Below are 27,796 nucleotides of genomic sequence, written 5' to 3'. Positions count from 1 at the left end.
AAAGAAAACCTAGGGACAGAGGTAACTAATTCCTTTTGCTCACAGTCAGCTGTAAGAAAATTAAACTGCTTTACTATGATGTGCAATGTTTAGTGATTGTTTTATTAATGCAGAAATACCTGCTTAACTTCATACCCATTCTGATTTAAAGTGCAACAATTAAATCTGATAGTTCTTGTACATCCATAATTTGCAAGTGTTGTTCCTAGAAGACATGTCATTCAGATTATGCCTTGCATTTGTAAAATCTGTCATTTTTTAGTACCGTTTTGCTTTATTAACTAAAATAAACTGTACAAAAAGCTGTAGAGTTACATTAGCTTTGAACAATGTAGGATACACGTTCTCTGCCAAACTTTAGTGTGCAAACATTTTACATTTTTTAAAGTGACAAAATTAAGCCAACCTTGAAGTCAGAGTTCATTACTACATTACAAAACAGGAGACTAGATATGGCAAAAGAAATTCCCCACTGAAATCAACACCATTGTATAATTTTATTTCTAATTCTTAAAAAAATATAAATGAATTTAGAAGAGAATCACAGTATAAGGGCCCTAACATATTAGACCATTACAAGGTACATAAAAATAGAAGACACAGATTTCTTTGAAACTTTAATCCTTTGATTAAGCAGCAAGCATATCACTCTCCAGGCAAACACTGCTTAAAACAAACCCTACCCCCCAAAACAGGACGTGCAAACTGTATGCACATATTCTGCAAAGCACACAATAAAGACATTTTGCTATGTACATACTTATTTAGTACTACAAATGCTAGGAGTTCCCTACTGTGTGCTACAGTGTATGTAAATTAAGAAATACTACCTATCTCTGACCCTCCCTCCCCCCTTCAAATACAGCACCTTTGCCCAGTTATAGAATATTTAAACAAGATTAAACGGAATTACAATGTACTCAACAGTTTTATAGCAGTTGGTGGTGGCCAACTGTACCGCAACACCCAACATTCTGCATACTGAAGTCTATCGACAAGAGACAAGACAAAAATTAGCAAAGGTACAATACACACACCTGGGAGACTCAAGTGCTAAAAAAAAACAACCAAAAACAAAAAGCAAAACAAAAAGAAAAAAAGAAATCCTGAAGATGTATCTTATCATTGTTAACAATTAAATTGAGATACTTAGGATGTCAAAATGTACCGGATTGGTTTCATATTGGTTTTAAGATCTGGAGACCAGCCAGATTTGTGTGTAGCTGGTGAGGGGACACTTATGACTCCCAGAACACAAGTTTCAGTGACCACGAATTCCTCAGTGCTTGTTTTACAATGCTGCTTTTCTTAGATGAGAGGTCATCTGATACTCACATAGTGGCTAAGCATCTACTCCGATGCAAAAGAAAATTTGTAAAAGGATCTTTTGTACAAAACCTCAGCACACCAGCGAAGCTGTTCAGAAAGAACAATCTCTCAAGTTTGATCTGAAAAGATTTTTAAATGAAGAACTAAACCATAAAGGCTGACACCTTAACTGCAATCCAGGCCACAACTATCAAACTTTAACACTAGATTTACAAATTAAATAGGACCTGATGCTATAAGAACTTCCCGTTGCACATAAAAAAGACCTTAGCCAGTTGCTAAACCGATCATTGAACCATCCAATTTATCTGTTAAAAGGCATAGGGAGAGCACATTCCATTTTCAAATAAAGTTCCATTTTAGTCAAGGGCAAATCTAGTTAATAACAGAATAGATTTAAAAGGATTTTCTAAACACAATTTCAACTATAAGCAAAAGTAACTTTCTAAATAGTATGGCAGTCAACATGAATGTTACTACATAGTCAAGAATGATATACTTTTCAATAGTTTGATTCAGATCACACTGTTTCAAAGAGTGCTACTCAAATTTGCAGTCTGGTTTACTTGGAGGGTAGAGGCATCTACTTTTTAATTTTCAAATAAAACTAAAAACAAATAAACAAACAAAACACCTCCAAAACACTGCTGGGCATAAATCAAGGTTTCAGACAAAAATGCAGTGAAAAGAAAATCTTTCAATCTCCTAAAATTTGGAAGCAATAATACCCAAATACAGATTTTACTTAGCCAATAAAACAAAACAAAACACCCCCACAATAGTCTTAACCCAGCTAATCAACTCTGCCTGAAATTGCAGAAGTCAGAGCTAACAATTTAACAGCAAGACTGGGCTGGCAGCAGGTAACTCCACTGCCACAATATTTGGCTGCCATCATCAGCCTCTATACTTCCCTCATGAATTCTTAGGCAAGATATCAACGATCTAACATACACGAACTGCAGACAGCCACTCTCAGAGGAATGAAATTCTACTGTATTTAAATTAGAAGGATTAGTGGAATAACAAATTAAATTAATGGTTCTTGCTATACGGTTCCTCTCTCCTGTCACCCCCCTGCGTGGTAAAAGTTTCTGCCTCTCTCTCCACCCCAGCCCACAAGAGATATTGCAGCAGGAAACTGTACTCCTGTTTTCCGTTTACTTCTATGAGTAGAACACGCGTGAGATTTAGTAAGTTTGGTACAACAGCTCACTTGAATCTTCAGAACATTCGTTCAGAGCAGTACACAATAAGACAGTACCTTTTTAGACAAAGAAAAAAGTGTTCTGGGAAAAACATGAAGAGAAGAAACACCTACATTTTACAAGTGCGTGAAATGCGCCTACTGTTATCTAAACAGGGCCAAAAATTCTGAACCTAAGGCCATTATTCTTTTGCACTAAAAGGTAAACAAAAATAAAATAATTCACACACACAAAAAACCCAACGCTACATTTAAGTCTCCTAGAACATTATCTATTCTTAGATTTGCCAGACTACTTCCTGTAGTTAGATGCTTGACTACAAAGAACTGTAATAAAATAAATAGAGTAAAAATCAGTTAAACAAAATCTTGGTGTGTTGAACATTTATTCATTTAAGAAGTTAGCTTCCTTCAACAGTTATTCACATAGAGGAGCGCTGTATTGTAGGCATTGTTCTGCTGTACAAGTCTTCGACATAAAAATATTTTTACACAGGTGGTCATTTGTGTGGTTCCGTTTCTAGTTATTAGCTTGCTCCTCTGTAAAACTGGTCTGATACTTGTGAAGGCTTGCTCTTTTCTCCCCTTCGTTATTTGGGAGGGGGGAAAAAAAAAGAAAAAAAAAAAAAAGTACATTGATAAAATTTTTCAGATGTAGGAGTTAGCATAATTCTGCTTTATTTCTTCAGTGCAGAGTGGACTGAGATTCTGTCTGAATTCCAATAAGCGAGGGTGGCTGCTGGCCGCTGACCGTGGTTAACGCTGGCCTTGGGTTTAGACGAGGAGGCATGGAATTAGCTGGGCGGATGAGTGGCGGGGGAGGCTGATTTAGAGTCGGCCTTGGCTGAATAAATCGCGCCTGCTGTTGAAGCGGTGGAGGCTGACGATGGAGAGCAGGAGCAGCAGGAAGCGCTGGACGAAGTAACGGGGGTGGCTGATTTAAAGTTGCCATGGGAGCGGTAGGTGCCGGAGCAGATGCCTGTGCTGGAGGTGAAGGGCCTAAACACTGAGTGGCCGGAGTGCTTTGTGCCTGCACAAAGGACAAAGACAAGACCGCGTGAACAGCCATCCCAGCCAGAACGAGACGCAGTTGGGCTGCCACTGTCCACTACACAGGAAACAGCATTTAAAAAACAAAACCAAAAAACTGAGAAGTTACTGAAAAGAAATCACCAACCAAAATATTATAGACAGCAGAACTAAAAATATTTACGAAGCAAGAGTCTTCTTCTAGAACAAGAACTGTATTTTAACAATAAAACAGTAACGTGATTGTCACTATGAAAGGTGCAGTCCTGCTCCCAGCTGGTTAACGACATTGGCTGAAGTTCTATGCAAGCTCATCATCATTCTTTAGAATGCGGTTTGCCACTCCACACCAGTTAACCTTATATTATATCACTAAATAAAATGCTGTTCCTCAACCCATGCTTACTTATTTCTGGTACACAAAACACACCTCATCTTCTTCATCAGTGCTCTTTCCTGATGGCACATTAGAAGTATTTTTTGTGTCCTCCCCTAAAGCAGAAGCATCACCATTAGAAGCCAGGGTTCCTTGTTCCGCTTCCCATTCCTGCAATACCTCCTCTAAGTTAAACCGACGCCTGTAGTTTACAAAGAAGTTCTTCACTTGGCCAACAGTCTTGTTGCCAATTACATCTGCAATAGCTTGAAAATCTTTACCATATTTTCGGACACCTGGAAAGCAAAGTAAATAACATAGCTGTGAAGAATCAGTCAGACACAGCTACGTGTGATGTATTTATAGAGAGAACCTATGGGACCTGCAAACCAAGGACTGACTAATCAGGAGGACTTCTCAATTAGCAGAAGGCCTCAATTTCCATTAAAACAAAATAAATTTTAATTGCACAGCTATCAACATACAAATCATGAACTTTATTAAAAGGTCATTACCCGCTCTTCTTACAGATCCTGGCTTATTCACCAAGCCTCCCAACCTAAAACCACAGAGATCTTGCCTCTGACAAATAAAATAAATCCTTCAGTGTACTTGCAGTAAGGACAGAAGCCCAAGAAAAGTTCAAGATGGTAGAGGGAGGGTGACCAAGCATGTGTGTATAGCTATAAACAGGATGTAACACTAGAAATGTCAAATGACAAACGCTGACAGCTTCTATAGGTTCCCTCCATGCCAGCTACAAGTCATAATATACTGCTCATTCCTGCACTTGTGACATGCTCTACCGAGGCTACAACTGGCAAGCATTGACCTGACAAAGTCTTTTTAAAGCTTTCATTCACCTTTTCAGCTCTGTAGAAGAACCCGTGGTTTTGGGACAACCATCTTAGGCAAAGTAAGTAAATATAAGCTATTGGTCTCTGTTTATAAGACAGCCCAGCACAAGCTCCAGAATCAAATCCTCCAGCAAGATGCATGACAGAAGATCTTTGTATCATTCTTTTCATTAATTTTCATATTAAAGTCAGTGGGTTGCTTTTATTTACAAGCATTCCGCAAGAAGATCCCAACCTGCATTTTTTGAAGTTCCAAAACTACGTTTGCATGTAACACAAACAAAACCTCTTGTGTACAACATTCCATAGTTTTAAACCTAAAATTGGAATTATAACGTAAAGATTATTGATTTTTCTCTCAGTTGCATTTAGGGTATGTGTCTAGTTCCTCCTCTCTTCTGCTTAAGAAAAAAATCGTCAAACTCTCCAGCATCCTAGAACACAGCCTTTAACTGCACAAAGTATATTTTTAATCACAAGTGTCCAAAAGTTTGGAGACTAAAAGAAGTAAGAGTTTTATTCCAGACTGAGTAAACAGAAAACTCAGTTTTTGCTCTCAGCTATGCATGAGTGAATTATAATTTGACGACTACTGTGAAGCTCCTGATAACTATACTAATTTGGAACATATTACAGTGCTTAGAGGACAGGAACTCTGTCTCATTACAGGAAAAGAAATTTATGCCTGATTTCATGCCTCACTTCTGAAAGTGAAGCAAAGGATTCAGAAAGTGAGAGTTGTTTCAAATTTGAAAGCTACGTTCCTTTTCAACTTAATTGTGAATAGTACAACCTTCAGCTTTTTCTGCTCTTTTCTACTTTCTTCGACGATAGGCACTTCTGACGCAGTAATGTACACTCACTGCAATTTAAAAGAAGAGTTCAGCTCCAGGACAGTAAAAATTTCTGCAGCCGAAGCTGATGTTTTAACTGTCAAGAATCCAGCTACATTATTTAAGATCTTTTCTGGGGCACACAAAAGAATCCAACCATCCTGACTGCAAGAACCTTGGAAAGAAAACAAAGGGACCTAGCAGAGCCACGTGGGAGGGCGTGGATCCAGGCAAAGCAAAGACAGGGATTTGGCTCTGCGCTTTATCTGTACAAGGCATCAACTGTACTCCTTAAAAGCTGTGTCCACCCATGGAGCACTCCTTCCAGTGTTCCAATATTCTTTGACTGCCCTACCATCACCACCCTTACGAATTTATAATTATCATTAAATGTCCACTGCAACATATCTAACATCCTGTACAATTAATCAAGTGAATGAAGTGCCCAGCAAAACAAAGCACATTTTTGTTCAAAACCTAATTCATACTTTCAGTGATTTCAGCCTTTTAGGTTACTATGCCGTCTATACTTCTTCCTTCCCCTTAATGTGCAAAATCACTGAGCCTGTTGGCTAACTTCCACTAAAGTTGTCAGACATAAGGTCTTAAAGCCTATTTCCAAGCAAACAGCTTGAAAACAGTGTATGCTGCCTTAATGGAGAGCCCAAGTATAAGAAATACCTAAAAGAAAATATAATTTCCTTAGTTTAGCTACATACAGCGCTACTGATTTTGGATTCTTTTCAGTGTTATTTAGTACTGCTCTAGCATTACCTCAGGACTTCTACACATTGATGCAGTAAAACCTTTTTAAGCTGCATCAGAAACTGAGGGAGTGCAATGCAACTTTATCAAAGTTCTAGGCATAAGGTGCTGGCACACCTGTAAGAGTTCATGCCAGCCCATCATCCTTTCAAACACATTACTTACATATCCTTATACAAATTATGGGCTAAACACCACCCAAATGATTTCTAAAGAGTTTAATCTGTTATTCACTAAGAATAATTTTATTAGCTTGCTGAAAGTGAAGCTCAAAAGAAGACAAATGCATGGCTTCACATGTATGAATGTCCTTCTCCTGGCTCGTTTGAAAGTAGCCTTGATCACGGGAACCCTTCCAGCTCTTCAAAACTTTGCCCAGTTGCAAAGGTGCGCTCCGAACATGGGCATGCTCACTAGTACAACGTGTGCTGGTGCAGCTTGAACATCTAACTCAGTGAAACTCATAAATCCAAGTTTGACGCTTCTGTGCTGCTTAACGTTGTGCAGCACAGCAAACACTGCGAGGTACACAAAACATTAGCCTGGGTCCAAAGCAACATAATACAGCACCACAATGAAGCAGAAATGGTTAACGGCAACTCTGGCTTATGAGAGCTGCAGTTTTCCTGTGATGGGACTACAGTGCTCTGCTGACTACCTTACGTAGAGTTAGATCCTGGTTGTCCCAACTGTTTTCCACTGCAATGCTATATAAGTCACGCATTGCTTTTCAATTCAAATTTTGTTGTTTTGAACAAGTCTTAAAACATTTTTGCAATTATAGTTCTCATATGGCTGAGATCTCAGTTTGAAAAAAAATGATCATTTCTATACACAAATAAAGTTTGTAACTTAAGAACACCTCAAGTGATGAACTGGCCCATAACATTCAATAACTACTCACACAAAGTTGAACAGTAACCTGGTAAATTATACTGCAAAAGATCGGCTCAGAGATCATAAGCCTGAGCCCAATAACCCCACTGCAGACAGCCACACTGCTTTTAAGGTTACAGACTCAGCTTTATTTTAAGGCTTTTTTTTTTTTCATTACCTCCTCTTTAGTTACTGCCAATCTCTTGAGATTAGCCCACAGATGACAAGGGTTTAGAAAAAAAAGTACCAAATTTATATTACTACAGATTATTTTTAGAATTTAAATAGTTGGACTTAATGTCTGAATTCAAGTGAACAAATCACAGAATTGCCACCTACCTGCTTAATGCTTATGATTTCTGTAAAATTATTAAAAGCACATGCCAAAATATTTAAATACATTTGATGAAGTAGCTCTATTTTAAATGTACAAACTAAACGTCCCCATGCTTACGTCAACTTCCAGGTTCAAGCCTAACACACATTATGCTAGCTTTTAGTACAGAAACAATGATGACTTCCCTCTAAAATCAGAGTCAGGGCAAAAGACAGCATGGCTCCTTGATGTATAAGTCTACCACCTCAAACAATTATTTCAAAGCAAGAGATCAGGGTCCTTAGCCTGAGGGATGGGAGATTAATACCTATAGCACTCTCACTCCAAGAAGGAGACTCTACTACCAGGCAATAGATAAGGGAGGGATACTACTACTACTACTACTTTGTTCCTGGCGTTAGGGGTCTCTCCCATCTCCATTTTATACAGTGGCAAAGGAAGAGGACTAAAAAGGAAACAATACATATAAGAAGCACATGTCAATTCAGTCAAAACAGGTTTATTCCAGAAGGCTTGATTTCTCATCCCACCCCCTTAAGTATTGAAGCTGATTGCCTTTATAAAACACAAAACATTCCCTAGAGAAGAGTCCAGAAGACTAGAACTCCTCTCCAAAGAGTCATTACCAATCCTCATTCTCTTTTGTCTATGCTCCAGTTTTCTTATTTACCTTGTTGGTCACATAATGCCATAGCTTAACAAAAGCTAAATGCATTCTTATCACTTCCTAAACTGATGCTTAGCGAGAGCTCCAATAAGTAAACTATGAAAATGCAAGTTGGTTTGAATCCTTTCATGCTAAGGCAGGTAGAATGAACCTGGATTTTCACCACTTCTTCAGCAAGCATTCTACTTAACTGACTACCCTATTAAAGATATGCACCTCCTTCAGTCGCATTTGGGAACAAATAAAAAAAGTGAGCTTGTTAGCAATACTGACAGGATGAACTTAGGACAGAAAACAGTTTGGAGATGCAAATCCCAATTTGAGTCATGTAATGAGAGACGCATGACTTCAGACACACCATGCTCTTCAGAATTTCCATTCACACTTCAAAATAAACCTAACTTTAGGTTCAGTCATCTGGCTAATAACTACCAGGTATGGCACACACCCAACAACTTTACACTGATATCCTGATCCAACTAAAGGTTTTATACTAAAATGCAGTCTTTCATTTTAAAGCTGAAAAATACAGAGAAATAAAGCAGATGTGTATAACTGAGCTGATTATATAGACTTAAAAAAAAAAAAAGATCCATAGAAGTCAGTCAACATACAGTGTCTTCAATACAGTGTTAGACTCTCCAGACATTTCCCTTGCATTTTCCTTGATTAGGCAGTCCATGTTAAAGCCAGACAAGAGTCAGTTTTCCTTCATATAAATAAAATCACTGCAAATTAGGTGTATCAATAGCCTATGAGAAAATGTTTCTTCTCTAGTAAGACACTTAGTCAAGTACTCAGCTTCAGACTCTTAAAAGGCCTCCACTGGATAGACATCTGCTCTTCTATTCCCTCATGAACAGAGAGAAGCAACTGTAAAGCATTTCTGCTTTTCCCTACTTTAAGAATACAGAGAGATGTCTTAGGCGTTTTCTTCAAATTTTAATACTTCAACTACTACTTCAGTCTTACACTTCAGAGAAATTCATGCAAGGTGACTTAGAAGATGATTGAAGGGACTTTTTGGTATTATTACATTTGTTAAACTCAGCTTAGCTTTCCTATTTGAGTTTTAATATGGGTACCCGAAAGACGAGTCATGTTGCTTGAATGAATGCCCTAAATATTCTTACTAGTTTTGCTGTTTTCCCAGTGACTTTCTTGTAAGACCAGATAAAAGCTTAGCTTTTCATTAGAGGGAAATACAAACGTAACCCTGAGCACCGCTCCAAGTCCTTTGCACCAGATTTCAAGTTGCTACTACTATTAACATACCTTGTACTGCAAGAAGCTGCTCTTCTGTGGTCCAACGGGCATTGATTTTCTGATTAGACTATTAAAATTAGAAAAATGGCACAAAGATCATTAAAATGTTTAAATTAGCTGCAAAATATCTGAGCATCTGAATGTGTTTTACTTGCACTATGTTTTGTAACATAGGTAAAAATCTCTTGCTTAGCCATAAATGTATGGTTTGAGATTGCTTTCATAAAGAGGAAGTGGCATTTAAGGATTTGGGCTTAGAACTACATCACAAGTTTTTCCCCTGTTTTATTGCAGTTCTTAATATCAGCTATATCATAACTTATGCACAAGCTAATGATCTTTATGCAGACAGAATCTGAGTTTATAGTTGTATTTATCTAAACTACTGGGACTTAAGTGTCTGGAGTGTTTTGCATTCATGTTATGTTTCATATTCAAGCCTTTAAAACAAGCAAAAAGTAATAAATCATTCACTTCAAATACCCAAATGTATATATAGTCATGTTTTCACACAGAACACAGACTTTACTGCTAGCAATCTACATTATCTATTTCTAATGAGAAGACAACCCTATATATCAGGGCTCAGCTTCAGCTCCCTATTATCATGAACAGGCATGACATTTCAGTTTTTTCTGCTTTTTTATTCAGACAGTTGCCATAAGAAAAGCCTACCACTAATTTCTTGTAAAGAAGCCAAACTCACCCCTGCATGTAATTCAATGGATCCCGTTTAAGCTGCTGCTGAAACGTGAACGCTATGCTGCAGCAAAACACGTTTTTGCAGCTTCCCACTAGTTAAGTGCAAGGCCACAAGTTCTAATATTTTTTCTGATTTACCTCAGGAGGTTTGAATTCTTCAATCCCGCCTTCCATTTTCTGTTTAAGTGCACTGTTTACTTGCTTAGCATTTTGAACCTTGGTCAAAAACAACAAAGTTAATCAGCTCCACAAAGAAAGTTGGTCACTTTACACATATATCTTCACTAGGATTGCCACAAGTGTACCTCCTAAGTTAGAAAGAGAAATATTATGGTTTAAGGCTTCACTAGTTTTAACTGTTTTAAAATAAATAAATAAAATACAGCACAGTTTACTACGGAGAGAAGAATATTTAAGCCAGCCTTTCAAAATAACATTTTGTCTGCAGGAATATTAAAAGCAGGACATTACAAGCAGGTTTTGATAACGATGCATATGTTCTTGAAGAAGAATGCAGAATATTCTAGACACAGAACTCGGTTCTTAGAAATCTAAGTGAGGTGTACTGTATACATTAACTTCTTCCTTCTCCAAAAACCACTTAAAAAAAGTAGTAAAGATTTATGAGATGTTTCCAGTTAGTTCCTTCTGACAGACTGCTTTTTATTGACCTTAGATCATCGTGACTTCCTTTAAAGGTGATTCTTGAAATGACTTGAAATATTTAAATAAAATGTCTTAGTCTATAAAAAGGAGAGAGCTTCCAAATCAAACATATACATATCTATTAACCATTTGAACCTGACAGTGATGCACATAAAGTAACATAGGTAAGAAAATAGTTTTGCATACTACGGTGCACAGCTATTACAAGTGTTCTTAAGTATGGACACAAAAGCAGACAACTCAGTGGGAGATTCCAAAGGCTGCATCTCTGAGATCACTGCAAGAAAAAAAGAGAAACACAACCTCAAGGCTGTAACTCACCTACACTTAGGCTAAAGAGTGAAACCCACCTATGCTATTTAGCCCCAGCCTCCTGCTGTGACAGAAAGAAGCATATCTCTCCTGTAAAAGAATACAAGGGAGCAAAAACCCCATGAAACCCTTTATTCACTCCATGATTTTGTAACATGGCAGCTCTTAGCAGCCTATAAGGAGACAGGAATTTCAGGAGATAAGCCTTAGACTCTGTAGCCCCATCGCTCCTAGAAAGCAAGCATGCACATACTGGTGTACCCCTACAGAAGCTGCATAAATTCTGTGTTTCAACTTTAAGTGCCAAAAGTTAACTTCTTCATGCAAAGTAAACAGGCAGTTGTTCTCTAAAGGTGAAAACTACAAAGTTTTTCTAAATTTAGTAAGAAAGCACATCAACTCAAACAGAAAAATAACTAGTCCCATGATTTCCCCCGCCCCCCATACTTTCACGGTATATGGGGAAGGGCATCCAGGAAAACAGCTGCACTTTTAAGCATAACAAATGTAACTTCCTCTGCTACATTGGTCTTAGTCTCTCTTGTCACACATATACTTTTAACAAAGTTAAAAAAAATTATCATATTAACTGTTTTCTCGTGTACCCAATCTGTAACGTTGTTTCCATGCCATACTCACCCCCCCCGCCCTTTTTTTTTTTTTAAATGAAGTAATCTTGTTTCACGGTATCCCCAAGACCACCCAAGCATAACAAACAAAACCAAAGAACAGCTAGCCAACTAGTGTCCAGCATTTCTGTTGCTAACTGTGGAACAAAATTAGTAAGACTCACATTAAAGAAGTTTCAGAATCTTCATAGATAATCTTCAAAATCATTACAATCAGAACAATCTGAGATGAAAACAAAACAAGACCAATAACCCATGGTACCTGTCGCTTTAATGAGATTAGTTCCATATCCAGCTGTCTAAGAATTGTGTTGGCTGCATTGGGACTACAGGAAACAGCTATCACATCTTCCTGGGTCAGGTACATGCCTTTTGGTGGACGGCATTTGGAACGCTGAGAATGGTGGCGATGCTGCAAGCTCTGATACTCTCTTCTACCCAGACCTATTTTGCTGGTCTGAACAGGCTGCTCATTATTGCCCTTTAATTTACAAGAAATACATCATTAAAGAATAACAGTATCTTGTATACAACTTTATTAAAGAATCACATAGCACTGTAACGTCGTATTTCTGACAAAGAAAACCTAAGCTAACATCCTTCTCTGCATGTCGTATCTAAACTAAGTCTTGCAGATGAGCTGATGGAGCGCACCAGTCATTTGCTGGACAAGCCTGCATTTAGTCTTAGAAAGGTCAGTTTTCAAAACTTCTTTTTTGTTTAACATGGCTGAAAATACACTACATGTTATAGAAATCACAGTCTGAATACTGTGAAAAAGGGCAGAAAGACAGAACCTTGAATGTGCACAGAAGGCAAAAAATGTATCTATGTTACATACTTAAACCAAGCAATCAGTGAATTTACACATTTATCTTTGGTCAGATATGAAGAGTTCAGGTGAAGATCAAGGGAGAAGAATGAGCCAGTCGACCAGGACAGGCAAAAATGCAAGATGACACTTTCCCCTGCTGCAAGCACTCTATGGAAAGTGACAATGCTGTTTGCTTTGCAAGGGGATTTGAGATTTGGAAGAGAGAGGATGTATGTACTTTCACAGTCATAAAAATCCATGTAATTTAGCAAATGTTAAGTCTTTGTTGTTTGTTTTTTGAAGTAGAAAGGGATAGCAGAGAAGTAATGAAGTCTTTGTAACTGCTGTTTTGATACGTTTGGACACCTAAAAATTTCAGCTGTGTCTTCCATGAGCATTGCTGCACAACAGCTAGTCTGTATGTACGTGACTCCCATAGAGCAACCAGGTAGGTTCCCTACAGACCAGGAGCAGAGAAGCAAAATTACTTTCCCTGCAAGGATATTCCAATTCAAAGCAATGCTTAGTACCAGAACGGAGATAGAATTTGGGCTTTTTGCTACTTCAGGCAGCTCCCTACTGCTCCTCCCTGCTGGCATCATGCAGGTTAAGAGGAGGTGGTCATCTAATCACAGCAGAGAAAAAAAATATTGCAGCAGCCATTATTATTATGTTCTGTAGCATTAATACAGATCAGCAAACAGCATTTTGCTCTACTATGCTTGACCTTCTGTCACATTCTCTTCCCAGCTAACGTAACATCTTAATCCAGTCCACAGACTTCACAGAGGCCATCTTATAAGCACTTAAGATATTTGCTCTTCCTTGGAAAGTTGATATAGAGCCTTACACCTCTGACATAAAAAAAAAATACTAAGGTGAAGTTTACCTCTGGCCCAATTACACCATTTGGTTTTTTTGGTTCTGCATTGCTCTTTCAGTATGAAATAGGAGTTGTCCAATCTGGATTTAAAGTGAAAATATTCTCTCAAGCTTTTGTCTTGCCAAGCTAAAGTGTTTGGCTTGTTTTAGTTTTATCTAGTAACAGAAAGTCTCCATTGCTCTGTGCATTCAAGTAGCCTACTCAGTTTATATTTTGCTTAGGAAGTGAAAGCACACAAATCCTACTAGAAATACTAGATCACAAAATTATCTTATGTAGATACTACAAACAGCTCATTAGAAACTGCAAAATTATTTGTCCTGTTTCTGAAGTCTATCAGCACACTACCTTCATTCTGGACTGTGTGTAGTGATTCAAACAATAACCAAGTAAATTGAACAAAACAGCCCTTATTTACAAGTGGCTTTAGGCAGCAACTCAAATCAACAGATTGCATGAACATTGTTACACAGCAGAACAAAGGTTCATTATTAGACCTTGTGCCATGTCAAGCTCCAAAAAAACATACCCTGGCATGTTAAAAAAAAATAAATTAAAATCTCAAAGTCTTTCACAAAGTGGGGTAATGATAATTATCCTTTTTGGTTTTCCCCTGAGGTAGTTAGATTAAGCAATACATTGAAGGTCACTGCAATGCTGAGAATGGAATCTGAACCTATCAGTCTCTTACTCAATATCATTTTTGGTAGAACTGAAGTTTTACCAATAATTGTAGATATCACTTCATGGGAACATTGAAGTTTTGCACTACCTCTCCTCTCATATTCTCAAGAAACATTACCTATCCCATTTTAGAAAAATCACAAATGCATTAAGTTGATCAAGGAAACAGTCAAACATTTACACACTTAACCGTATTTTTCTAGTCCTGTTCATAAATAATATTTACCAAAAGAACCCCCCAAAAATACAAAACCTGAATATACTCCAAACACAGCACTTATCTGTAAAGGTATTAGTAAGTGCTGATTAGAGAAGACAAAAATGTTTTTCTCTACATTAGTGACAGTGTCTCAATAAAGCCATGTATTAGTTGAAATGCATAACCCAACTGTGGCTGTGAAAGAACAAAAAAAGTTATTCTTGGAAAAAACGTCATTTAATTTTAAATGCAAAGAAAACATTTTGATTCAGTAATTCACAACCTGTAAAACTGTAAACACATTCACAAACAGAGGCAAGGGGAATGTTGTTTTACCAGGTAGTGACAGCATACATCTCTTACAAAACTTGAGGATCTCTCAAGATATAATAAAAGTAGTGAGATGCATTATGCCCACAGAACAGCAAAAAAAATACAACAAAATTTTGTTTCAGTCAGAAGTTGTGAAGATCTTGATCACCTAAAAGCCTTGTGATTTCAGCCAGGCTGCAAGCTAAACCTCTTTACTACAAGTCATATTCTTCATAGTAACACATTCACAGAAAACAAACAAACTGACATTCACCATTAAGCAATCTGTTACCTCCTTTTTGGCTTCTTTTTTGGGATCATAATCACTATCATTTCCATCCATTGGATGAGCTTCTTCTACATCATCATCACTGAGGACAGATTATAAGCAGCTGGTCATTTTATCTATTTTTTTTTAACTCCAAATATAAATAAGTATCTGAGTAAGACAGCTTTAAAATATCTCCTCTAAGTATATGGCATCTCAAAGTTATTTATATTTTTCAAAAGAGAGCTGTTAGAAACATATTTCCTTTATTAAATTTAATTATTATGATAAACAAGCAACCCTAAACTGTAGTTTCAAAATGACTTTAAGTAGTCCTGGTACTGCTGCCAAAAAATTTGGTGTCACCTTTCTTAAATTCAACTACCTGTGCCAGCATGAACGCTTACAAGGTCAACTATACCAAGGCCAGAAATAACCTTTCATCTGCCACGTTAGTTTTAATAGATCAATTTTCAAACCACTGCACCAGGTGGATGAATAAACCCTTGTTGAAGTCTGTGGGGAGCAAAAGGGGACAATATAAGATGGGAAAACACAGTACTGCTTTTTCACCAAAGTGCTCAAGATCTAGCAATTTGAGGGAAGTGAATGAAATCTGCTCAATTAAATCAAAGAGAAAAGGTTGAAAAACAAGTTAGCTTAGTCGAGTCCAATCCAGTCATTCACACAATATAATTTCTGAACAAAAGTATGTAAAAACCCACAAAAAATTTTCTAGTTATTAAAAAAGCACCCCAAAATGCTTGTTAGAAGCAAATTGATTCTCTTCTGTAATTTTCAGCTATAGGGTCACTAAGTAAGCAGACAAATTTTAGATTTCAGGTGTTCTTTTCAATAACATATAATTAAATATACCCTTTTGCTCTAGTTAGGCAGTTCTATGTAGACGTGTAATCACGCTTTCCAATATAAACATGATTATGTTACTTATACATTCAACGTATTAAAACACTTTTAAAAAGTGCAAATTAATACTCAAGTATACTCAGTGCAATATAATTTTAATTTCATAGTAACTAGGGGAAACGTCATTCCCTTTATCCAAGACAATTTAAAGCTATTTTAAGCTCTAATTCTTTTTTCCTGATAGTGGTTCTAAGTCTCCTAAGTAAGATTTCATAGAAAGTTTTGTTATAAAACAGTACTTGGGCATTCCAATTGCTACAGCTCTTTACAGTGGTTGAGCTTTCAATTTTAATTTCATTCTAGTCCAAAAAAATCCCAAACAACAAAAAACAAAGAAAACCCCCACACCCACAAAACACACTGCTCCCCACACAATCATATAGGGTTAGACTTTTCAGATAAAGCATTATTTCTAAACCACGTTCCCAGGCAAGTTTCTTTAAACCCTTGTTTTTACCATTACCTGCTAAAGCATTAAAGTGTGTTATGAATGGAGTGATACAGTTCTTAAAGCGCAGGTACCAAACCCCATGCTAAAAGCAGAGACCACCACCACCAATGTTCAAACCTAAAACCATGGTTAACGTTGACACATAACGGCTGGAAATTACTCTGACACCTCTACCTAGAAAGACTTCAGCCTATGGTTAGCTTAAGAATATAAAACTTACCTGTCACCTTGATTATTTCTATTAGCTAGCTTTCGAGCTTGCCGATCCATCAAACTTGTCCTAGAGCGAGTTTTTTTCCAAGAATAGTAATATTTTACAAGGCTTGCAATAGTCTTGTCTGGAAGCTAGAAGAATTCATTAACATATTAATACTTTTTAAAATTAAAATTCCACCCAGGATTATAATTCTGCTCTACTTACAACCACCTTTACCCAAATATTTTAAATGCATAGATGAGATGGAAAGGAGGGATGTATTTTGTATACATATTTTTTCAAAGGGCAATGTGGGAGGAGAGGCTTTTTTTATTAGAGTGAAAAAGCTATAGGTCCAAGAGACATGATGAAATTAAATAAATCTTACATTCAAAGTTGTTCCTGAAGCTCTTACACAAAAATCAACATGAAATTTTAGCCCCAACAGGAGCCTTTGTTCTTAGTAGATCTGAACTGTTTAATGCTTCTAATTTAAATATTACTTTACCATTTGCTGGATTCTGTGAAAGCTCTTTCCGTGGAAGCTAAATGCTTGTTCAAATAGGACTTTATCTTCAACTGTCCATTCATCAGGGAAAGGAGTGAAGTTAGGGAGATCCGCAAGGGACTTCTCAATATTGTGTTTATGCCAGAACAACATGCCGAGAGCCTTTGAAAAGAAATAGTTCCTTTTTGGATTTAGTCAACTTTCTAAAATGTTGAGACAAGTTAAATTAAAAACCAGAAATTAATTTATTTAAAATAAAAATTGACAATCTTCTCAAAATGTATTTACAGTTTTATTGGCTATGTACTATAGGTTACAAAATTCTCTTTGGAGACTATATGAAGAGTGGGCACATCTGTACTTTATTAAAGGTATGAAAGCTAGGCAATTTAAGGTTGGCATGGCAGCAGTCATTCTGAAGCAGCATGAACTAGGCTGATAGGCTCTAATCTGACCCGCTTTCTTCCTTTACAAGCATGTTTCACCTACACAGTTCCTTATAGGACTTCAGGCCTTTATACCAGCCCACTCAAAAAAGAAAATAAAAATACTTTTCAGCAGCCAGAGGAACATCCAAAATGCAAGTCTGAAAGTTCAAAGTGAAAGTGGTCTTTCTACAACTCTCCAATCCACAAATAACAGCACGGCCACTTCCATGTCATGTGCACCTAGTAAGGAATGGAAATTTAAATATACTTTCTTACATAATTTCATTTCTCGATATTCTTAAAAAATTTTATGCTGATTATAGACTTTCTGCCACAGAATCAATGACAGATTTGACGCCAAGTCTGGCACAGGAATTGGGAAACATATTCCACTCAGTTTCAACCACACAGTGCGGACATGATCACCAGTTGTTCATCAGCTCTCCAAACCCCTGCTTTCACATCTTCTAACAATGTGGACATGGCAAACCTCTTTTCTTGTTAAACTGGCAAGTGACAAGCACCTCTTGCAGACATAATTTCTATTAAATTGTGAACAGTCTACAGATATTTTGTACCAAAAGTTGTTTTGAAAATTTTGAGATCCCTCAGTTCCCTCTCTCCCCTAACAAAAGCCAAGCCATAAACAAACATGACTGTACTGCAGGTATTCTGGACATTCTGGACATAAAGTTGGTAGCCTCTTTTTCAGATAGCAGCTGACTAGCAAGTCCTTCCTATTATGAGCTTCCATCCTCCAAAATTTGATCATACAACTTGTTTCGACTTGTACACCAAGTATTTTTTTGCAATAGGTAACTTTTTATGTAAATTGGTTAATTTCCGAAGAAAAATGCAATAGAACTAAGTGCAGACCAGCGAAGCTTTATCCTGTACTTTTTATGGGATGGTGACTAAAGATTAAAAAAGTGAACTCATTACTCTTGAATATAAAATTCTTTTCTGTTTTCCTGCCTCTGCAAAAAACACTCAAAGTTGGTTTGCCTTTTTTTCTTTCTTTTTTTTTTTTTTTTAAATATGCCAGAAACCTTTTCAGTGTGGACCCTATCACAATTAATGGTTCAAAATTGCACCATATTTGAATTCTAATATTAAACATCAAATTTGTAAGCTGCTTTCCTAAGAAATTCTTTAGCTAAATATACACACACAATTGCATGACATGCCCAGTGTATCAAGAAACATACCAAACCTTTCAAAAGTGCACATTACAAGCTGAGCATGTCATGAAAACAAAGAGCTCAATCTTTTGCAGAGAATCCAGACCACAACTGTATGCAGATCCATTTAACTGCAGTGTTTGCTGCCGTGCCTGAAGAGAAACAGCGTTAATTAATGGTAACCAAGGGAAAAAAAAAAAGAGTTGTGTTATACTTTTATATAAAAAAAAGTCCTTTAAATGAGCACTCTAATTTTATAGCACTTACCTGTTCCACATTGTATCCATGTTTTTCCTTTGCTATTGCTATATATTCATCCACTGTAACAAAGTAACATCAGAATTAATTCTTCAGTACTTTTAGTTCTGCTGTAAATTGACACAGATTTAGCCATCTAACATGGAAAAACAGTCTTCCCATGCTTTACCAGGTCCCCCAAAACATTAAATATATTCATAGCTTTATCAATAACAAGCCTACTGTCTTTAATCCAACATTTAATTTTATAAACTTTTGACACAAGCTAATTTTCAGTGAAAAAGATACTTACTTTCACATTTTTACTACAACAAAGCCATAGAGGCTCATCATATAGTTATTTAAATCAGAGACTATCTGGTGATTGAAAGGCCATGTCTTCTTGGAACCCACTCCTAAGAATACAGACACACTGTGGAAAGTCTCTAGGCACCTGGGTTAATTTTAAATTGAACTACTTCTACTGTTCTTATTCCCAAACATGTTAAAAATTAATGTAAAGAGATCCTAGATCGATGATTATGCATATCCTTGATATTAATACAGTTTTCACTGACCAACAGTAATTTTAACCATGGCATGCAGACAGTTTTCAACAGAGAATATGAAAATTCAATGATTAGGTCATCAAATTCACCAACAACATTTTAAAATAAGTTGACAATACTAGAGCCAGCTTTGAGTGGAACACTTTCCATAATTTTCTAATTGTTCTGCAGTTTTGATCTTCAGTGGTTATTTTTTTTAAAAGAAACAAACTCTTCCCATTCACCTTATATAGTTCACAATCAAGTTGCAACTAAATGTAGTTCAAAGGAAGCATGATTGAGAACAGGAAATAATTATATCCTTATTATTCAAATGGACTAGGGATGTCCTTGCCATGAACTGTTGCAGCAAAGAGTGAATTGTACTTTAAAGGAATGAAGAAAGTGTTTAAAAATCATAGCTGTAGAGTGTTTCTAACTGTCCTGCAGTAGTAAAAGGTATACTCCTTCAAACAGAGGGACACAAACCTCTAACTACTGGTATTGGGTAGAAATTGTCTTGAGAACCAGGTTCTCATGACTGCATACTCAAAGTTTACTCCCCTGTATTACATATGGGGAATTCTAGCGCAGCAGGCAGGTTTAAACTAGATTAAACAGATAACTGATCACATTAGTCAGACGACTCCTGTATTTCAGGTCACTTCTGAAGGGAGAAAATGCTTAGTTATTGATAAGGAAACAGTAATAATTTCCACTTAATTTGGGCCTCAACACATCTTTTCTGAATTTATCCACTGCAACTTCTTCTCCTAGAAATTTAGAGCAGCAAGTTCTTCATGTTTAGATGTTTTATTCTTCTATTAATAACTAAAGGTTTCACAGACACCAATGATGATACAACACAGGCAATGTGATTTGAAACAAAGACTTAACTATAAGAGAAGGTGATCTTGCCTTTCCCCAGCGTTCTCTAAATAATAATAAAAAAGTAATGAGAAGTTTTGTGTTTAATTTACTAATTTTCAGTTTCAGTGTGTGTAAAATAAAGAGCAAACAGGCACATCAGAAACAATTATTTAGTTATATTTAAGCATCCAAATTCTAAAGCAGGGAAGAACTTACACTTGGCATCTGGAATATTATGATACGGAGACCATACAAGCATCCCTCCATTATCTTTATCAGTGTATTTTGTGGCACCTGTAAGAAAACGAGTAAGTCTCAGTATTGATGAATATGATCTAGGCAACAGCTATTCACAGAACAACTCACACAGTACGTAGAATTCAACCACATTAAGAATACAGCCCTGCTACTAAGGGAATGGAAAAAAAATCATTAATTCCATATTATTTCCGTAAGACTTCAAATAGCTGAATTTGAATGCTACTCTTATGAGGTTCAGTCACAACTATGAAGGTGGTGAAACACTGTAACATGTTTCCCAGAGAAGCTGTGGATGCCCCATCCCTGGAAGTGCTCAAGGCCAGGCTGGACGGGGCTTTGAGCAACCTGGTCTAGTGGAGGTTGTCGCTGCCTGTGGTGGAGGGGTTGGAACTAAATGGTCTTCATATACCTTCCAACCCAAACCATTCTACGATTCTATAGTGAGACAGGATCCTGATTACCACAATTGGAGCACTAAAGCACATTGCTAAAGTTGACATGGGTACAAAATTTAAAGGTACTTGTGCTGGAACAGTTCTCCAGAAGTTATGTTTATCTATTAGTACTCTAACATTTATGGCTATTATAGTAGTATCAGGACCTACTGTCTTAAGTTAGGCTTCCTCAAAACAGAGATAGAGGGTGGAACACAGTCACCATCCCTGATGCTTTCAACAAGGGACTGTACTAACAACTATGCCAGAAACAATTCTGTTCACCTCCCTCTCTAGTTCTGATTTTCATAGCCATGTAATTTTTGATATTCACAGCCAACCAAACTGTGTAGCTGTAGAAAGTAACTAGGTGTAAAAGTAATCTTTTTTTTTTGTTTTGGTTCGTTCATTGGTACCTCACCTCCACCTCAATGTAGCAAGGGGAGCAGTCCAAGTTACCTAAGCTGTCTAAACTGTTCAGGACAGAGCAACACTGATGCAACTTTGTGCAAAGCACTAAAATCAGCCTTTGATTTTTAAAAACAATGTAAAAGGAAATTCTACAATACTGGAAAAACATTAACTGATAGTTACTTTTCATTAATATTTTACAAATGCATGCTACTACGTAAAGCTTCTTACAATCTATTTGTTTACAACAGTTTATTTTGCTAAGACATGGCTCAGCAATTGTAGCATTTATGCTCATGTCAGTATGAATTCCTTGAGGAATCACCCTCAGAGGAGCTTTTCTTGCATCCTTCTTGGAGGACAGAATTTTTTATTCAGTGGAACAAATAACTTTTCACTCCATTTTAAGCTTCCACACTTTATATTTAGGTTCTACATCTTGTTGAAGGAATCAAAGCAAAACAAATCAATGTTTGGAAAAAGAGAACAACTTGCTGCTTTCTAATTATGTACTATGTTTTGTTGCTCTTCCCTCTTTAGGTTGGTGGTTGGCAGTGTTTTGTATTTGCTATCATCTTTACAATCTTTAGATACATGACTGTGAACTTGAAAACCAATTAATTACAGAAACTAAAAACTCATGCCTCCTCCAAAATTTTATGTGTAAGACAGATAACCTAAAAGCACCATGAACTCTGTAACAAGTCAAAAATGTACATACATGTTCATAAAGCACCAGTTTCAAGGCACAGGCAGTACTAAACTCTGAAATGGTTCTGGTATGTAAGAACAAATGCCTTAATATAACATTCTACTTTAGAACAAAAAAAGGATGTCTTTTTTAGTCATTAGGAATGCAATATTTCATGAAAAGTAATGCAACCATGTTACAGGCACAGCATTTCTCTCATCCACTCAGGTTTTTATCACAAGTAAATGACCACTACTCTGTACTCCGCTCTTTAATTAAGAGATGAGGTGAAAACAGCACCACTAGAGAATGCATCAGAATCCCAGGTTGTGAGCAAGGAATGTCTAAACTTGAGTATACCTCAGACAGACAGACACCTGCAGACCAGTGGATGTCACGGATATTATCAAGTATTGAGTATTCAAGTACTGAAGTGAAAAAACTTAGTCTGAGTCCTATCATTTGCACCATCATGTATGCGGTGACACTTCCCTACTGAGGGGCCACCCTCATGCTAACAAGCAGCTCTCACCAGAAGACCCTTTTTCAAAGCAGTGCTGCTTCCCCAGCAGGAATCAGACAACTGTTTCCCTTCAGGTGGCATCTTCACACTGCCAAAAGGCAGGCAAGGATGACAAAGGAAGGGTGGGATGCATACAAGTAGCTCAAAGGAAGACATCCTATCCTCAGCACAGGATGACCATAGCTACAGTACAGGGATCCCTCCATCTCCATATGCAGGACCATGATCTACCTTTATAATGGCTTCTTGTCCTTTGTGCCTCAAGTATTCACGTGAGCAGCACTCTTCCCCCAAAAAAGCTGTGTTGCACCTCAAGGGCAACATGATCTTTATCTGCAAGATCCACTCTCATTAAGGACAGTGGCTGGAAATACCAGGCAACGCATTAACTGAAGCATGTTAGAAGAGCAGAGTTGTAAGCCAGTAAGAAAAAGACCATGAGCTACGTCTCAAATATAACAAGTCTCCCCCTGTCCAAACCCCACATTCAAGCCACTTGGGAAGAGGTTTCTGTGCTTCAGCTGCTGCACTGCTCTGCGAACACCACTTAGAAAACAGGGCTAGCTGAAGATGACCAACAGGCACTCTCCACTGCTTCCAGAACAGAGAAACTGTAGCAGCAAACTGACACTTCCTAAATTTCATCTTAGCATTAGAAGTTAGGTACACGTGGGTGGTGCTGTTCTGTACACAACTGCGAGTCCTGAGAATAAAATGAAAATCTGGAAGCATATACCACTTAATAAGGGCATTGTGGGGCAGCATGACAATTTAGAAGTATATTTGCTTCCAGCATATGAAGTACTACCATCATCTGCTTAACACTAAGCTTTGAGAGTAGGAACAGAAACATAGAGGCTAACAGGAAGAACAACTAAATGCCTAAAATAAAGGGCTGGAAATCTTAAAAATAAATAGGTAAAAATAAACAAAAAAAATAATCAGGGAATGTGAGGACAGATGGCATGGAATAGAAAATTTTATATACTTCACCACGCCATTTAATAATTTAAAGTGAAGAAAGCCTGTTTTCATATAGGAAGACTGGAGCGAGGAAAGTTATAAGAATACACACAGAAATAGATTCCATAAGACCTTTAAAGGTATAAAACATTCTTTCTGACAGCACTCCCCATCCCTGAGAAGAAAGTAATAAGTATTTCAGCATTAAGTAGGCAAAATTCATACTAAAACCTTTGGGAAGTCCAAATCCGAGTAGAATAAAACTTCTCTAGCAGTTATCTCATGTGAGGATGACAGAATATGGTGCATCTACAGGGATGGCATCCTCCACTACACATTCAAGAGAATACAAACAACACACAAACTAAGGATACCAGCTTTGTAATATCCTGCTACAACTATAGCTGGGTCAGAAAGCGCAAGCAGAAACAATTTCACCCCAAGAATATAAAGTACTGTAGGAAAACTAGTAGGAAGTAACAAAAATCTGAAGTGCAGGAGATTTTTTAACTCTGTAAATCAGGTAAGGAAATTTAGGGTTTTTATTTTATTATTTTTTTTTTTTTTTGCGGTGAGAAAGTTTATCTGTCTAGTGACAATTAAAAATGTTATTTCCCTTACAGCTCTGTCTGAAGGTCTGCTTGTAAAAAGGGGGTGGTGGAGGACAGGGTAAGAACACGTTTAAACCAACTCCTAATTGTTGCTTTCAACCACAATCCACTTCTTCCAATAGACACCAACAAACAGTCATGTACTTTTCCTTTAAAAATTTCTTATTTTATACACAAACTCAGGTTAAAGAAAAACGTTCACTACCATCACAACTTTCATCATGAACGTTTTGCTCCTCAATGTATTCTTGCAGAGCACTGCCCATGAACATTTTTCAACATGGGCTAGATGAGGTCAAAGGACTGGTATTTATTCTACTCATTTTGGTATTCTATGTGTGTACCAGAGGGTTGACTTTGTATCTTGGACCTCCATCTAGTTTCATCTATCATTCATCCCCTTCTCCCACCTATTTGTTTTAAGGGGGTTAAAACCCCAGCACTCAAAGTACTGTTAAATAAACACACGTTCTAACATACCTGGTAAACCCTTCAAAAAAAAAAAAATGCATTAAAAGAATTTCAAAAAGAAACAGCATTAAAGTTACTTAATTGGACACAGTGCCTATGTCCATACATGCAAACCTGTAAGTATGATGGAGTTACCGTTACATCATTCACTAAAAAAAAAAATAAAAAAAATATTCTAAGTTTAGCTATAAGAGCACAGCTTTTTGTCCAGCATTACTTTCACCTCTAAGAAATGATGCCTCAAGAGTCGTCAGACCCGCCCCCCCAACAAAAAAAAAAAAAAACCAAACCCAAAAACCAAAGATAAAAGCATGAGATCTTGCTAAGATCTGTTCAGAAAACCAATCTGCTAACATGGTAAGCATGTATTATACTTTTATGCTTTATGGATTTTTTTTTATTATTTTCTAAGACTTAGGTGTTAAAAAAAAAGTATCTTCTTGCCCTAGTAATCAAAATACACATACTAACAAGAACAATACTATACATTATGCCTCTTATACAAGACTTATTAAAGAAAGATTTCGATCATTAAGGAAATTGATGAAGGGGTAAGTATATACAAATCTGTTACTGGGGAAAGGAGCATCAGTTGAATTCCAAACCCTCAGGAACACTTAGGAGCTCTAAAAAGTCTGGTTACGAGAAAGTGTAAGATTAGTTCTGTAGTTACAAATGCAATGGTACTATTGCATATATAGTTCACAAAATTGAAATCACAGAGCCTCGGTTGTCCTACAAGGGGCAAAGAGTTTTTTTAATCAAAATAAAAGCAAACACTATGTGTTTTTCTAATTTAAGCGGCCTGTAGGAAAAACAAGCCCAGGCTGCACGTTAGAAATGATCATTTTTATTTATTTTTATGCAGGTAATGTGAAAATAAAGGGTGTAAATGGTTAGTCTTATTAACAAAGAGACTTAGACTACACGCTCCTTCCTAGGGGAAAGGCATTCCCTTATGCCAAGATCATGCATCCATTTAATCCCACCCTCCCCCTTTCTTTCCCCCGGCCTTTTCTTTGGCCTGTGGGGACTTGCGCCCATCAAGCGGGGCTCGCTCCAGCTTTAGGAGGCACTATGTGAGAAGCTCTGGCCCAATCCTCTTCCGGTAGGAAATCATCTGACACCAATGGAGCCTGTTTGGAGAACAGGAAAGTAGATAGGCTTCATCTGGCCACTACAGCAAAACTGACAAACGCTCCTACGGTCGCACTGCTCAGTGTAGCAATGCAAAAGAGCATTCTAGCAATTAACTTGCTAAAACCGGGTGCCAGGCTATGCAAGCCCACCCCGTATTCCCCGGGGCGGGGCTGGGGGGTGATGGTGGGGGTGAGAAGGGCGGTGGAGAGCAGCTCAGCCTGCAACAGCGGGGCTAGCGAGGCTACTACAGCACACAAAACCAGGGGCAGGAGTTTCCCACCAAGCGCATCTCCCACCCAGCGCCTCCAGCACGCAGCCAGGGCTGCTCTGCTTCCGGCAGGGCGCATCACTTCCCACCCCTGCCCCACAACACCCATCACCCCCCCGACACAGATTTTTAAATCACCTTTTTAATAGACATGATATGCGGTACGGTTTAAGGAAAGAAAAAAAAAAAAACAAACCCCACAACAAAAACCAAACCACCCAACCAACCCTAAAAAGCATTCAAGCTTTTTCTGCCTCGTCGCCTCCCGCCGAATACACATAGCAGGGCTGATAATGAAGTGAGAATTTCCCGGCGCGCTGCCCCCCCGCCCGCAGGCGCCCGGAGCTGATGCTGCCCCTGCCAGCCTCCCGCCGCCGCCACCGGATCGCCGACACAAAGGCTCAAAAGCAAAATAAATCCAGCCCCGCGGCTGCCGCCGGGAGAGCGCCGTGCCGAGCCCCCCGGCCCCCAGCCCAGCCCTCCCGCCTCGGGAACGGTGGCGGCAAGATGTCAGGTTGCAGCCGAGAAGCGATTTACCGGGCTCGAAGTCAGGAATGCGCGCCTGGTATTCCGCTCCGACCCTCATTCCTACATCTGCAACGTAAAGGGGGGAGAGAAATTAACGGCTCGGGTGTCCCCGGGCGGGCGCCGTCCCAGGCTACCGCCGTGTGGCGGGCGGGCTGGCGGACGCGCCGCCCGGGAGCCCCCGCCGCCTCGCCGCGGCCGTGCGGAATAAGCCACCTCCCCCCCCCCCCCGCCACCCCGCCCGCCGCCGCCGCGGATTAAGCCCCGACGGCCGCCGGGGAGGGGGCCGGAGGCGGAAGGGGGAGTTTATTTCAGCGGAACAATGGGGACGGCGGCGGCGGCGGCTCCCGGGAGACACTCCCCATCGTTAAGCACCGCGGGGCCGCCCGGCAGCCGCGGGGCCGCGCCGCGCGCTCCCGCCCCCCCCTCCTCCCCCGCGCCCCACACACAGGGCGGCCCGGCCCGGCCCGCCGCAGTACGCGCGGCGGAGGAACGGCAGCGGCGGCGGCCCCGATACCGGCGCGGGGAAGCGGGAGGCGGCGCGGCTCGGCTCAGCGCCCCTCCCGCCGCCTCCGCCACCCCCCTCCCCCCGCTGGCGGGGCGGCCCGGGGCCGGCCCCAGAGCTCGCACCGTGCTCGTCACCACTGTCACCGCCGCCGCTCTCCGGCTCCGAGTAGTGCCCGTTGGAGGGGCTGCTGCTCTTGGTGCCGTTGGGGGCTGCCCGGCTCTTGCCCCCCAGGAGCTCCGCTCCCTTCTCCATCATGCCCGGCATGTCAGGGCTTGGGGGGGGAGCGGGGGAGAGCGGCGGCAGCGCGGGCTGCTGAGGGGGGGAAGTTAATACGGAGCCGCCATGTTGCCCCCTCCCCGCCCCCCCCTCGGGCCGCCGCGGCGCCGGCACCTCCTCCCCCCTCACACCGCCCCCCGCCTTCCCGCGCTCCCCCTCCCCCGGCGCCGCGCAGCCCCCGGGAATCCCTCCGCGCCGGCCCGGCCGGATCTAGCCGAGGGGGCGTGGATGCCGGCGGAGCCCCGGCGGCGCGGCGGAAGGATTCCGGCCGCGCCGATATCTGTCAGGGCCTCGCCGCCAGGCTCCCGCAGCGACTGGGAGAGGGGACTATTTCCCCCGGCGGCGTAGGGATCGCGG

The 27,796-nt window shown here is 39.4% G+C and overlaps 1 protein-coding gene across 6 annotated transcripts; it reads right to left on the bottom strand.

Annotated features, from left to right (window-relative positions):
• Positions 1-81: 81 nt before the first annotated feature.
• RCOR3 (REST corepressor 3) lies at positions 82-27,568 on the bottom strand. Of its 6 annotated transcripts, none has more exons than XM_055815998.1 (12): positions 27,286-27,567; positions 26,668-26,724; positions 20,574-20,651; positions 18,970-19,022; positions 17,094-17,255; positions 16,610-16,734; positions 15,018-15,114; positions 12,114-12,332; positions 10,383-10,460; positions 9,552-9,609; positions 3,996-4,237; positions 82-3,566 (listed from the first exon to the last, which is right to left on the bottom strand). In XM_055815998.1, exons 1-12 carry the CDS (start codon positions 27,425-27,427, stop codon positions 3,222-3,224), a joined length of 1,656 nt encoding a protein of 551 aa, XP_055671973.1. In that variant the 5' UTR covers positions 27,428-27,567; the 3' UTR covers positions 82-3,221. The 6 variants fall into 6 exon arrangements, with proteins under 6 accessions (XP_055671973.1, XP_055671974.1, XP_055671975.1 ...); XM_055815999.1 differs by having other exon boundaries at positions 15,036-15,114; positions 27,286-27,566; XM_055816000.1 differs by lacking the exon at positions 3,996-4,237 and having other exon boundaries at positions 27,286-27,568.
• Positions 27,569-27,796: the final 228 nt, after the last annotated feature.

This window comes from Falco peregrinus, chromosome 11 (assembly GCF_023634155.1).
Source record: "Falco peregrinus isolate bFalPer1 chromosome 11, bFalPer1.pri, whole genome shotgun sequence".
In the NCBI taxonomy this organism is placed as follows: domain Eukaryota; kingdom Metazoa; phylum Chordata; class Aves; order Falconiformes; family Falconidae; genus Falco; species Falco peregrinus.
Note: the sequence above shows the minus strand (reverse complement) of the source record. Positions and strands in the feature narration are given on the sequence as shown.

Coding starts and splice junctions, on each gene's coding strand:
- RCOR3 (XM_055815998.1), bottom strand. CDS start 27,427: ATGCCGGGCATGATGGAGAAGGGAGCGGAGCTCCTGGGGGGCAAGAGC. Junction 4,238..9,551: donor GCAGCTTCTTGCAGTACAAG/GTATGTTAATAG, acceptor TTTGCTTTCCAG/GTGTCCGAAAATATGGTAAA. Junction 3,567..3,995: donor GCACTGATGAAGAAGATGAG/GTGTGTTTTGTG, acceptor TCCTTTGTGCAG/GCACAAAGCACTCCGGCCAC.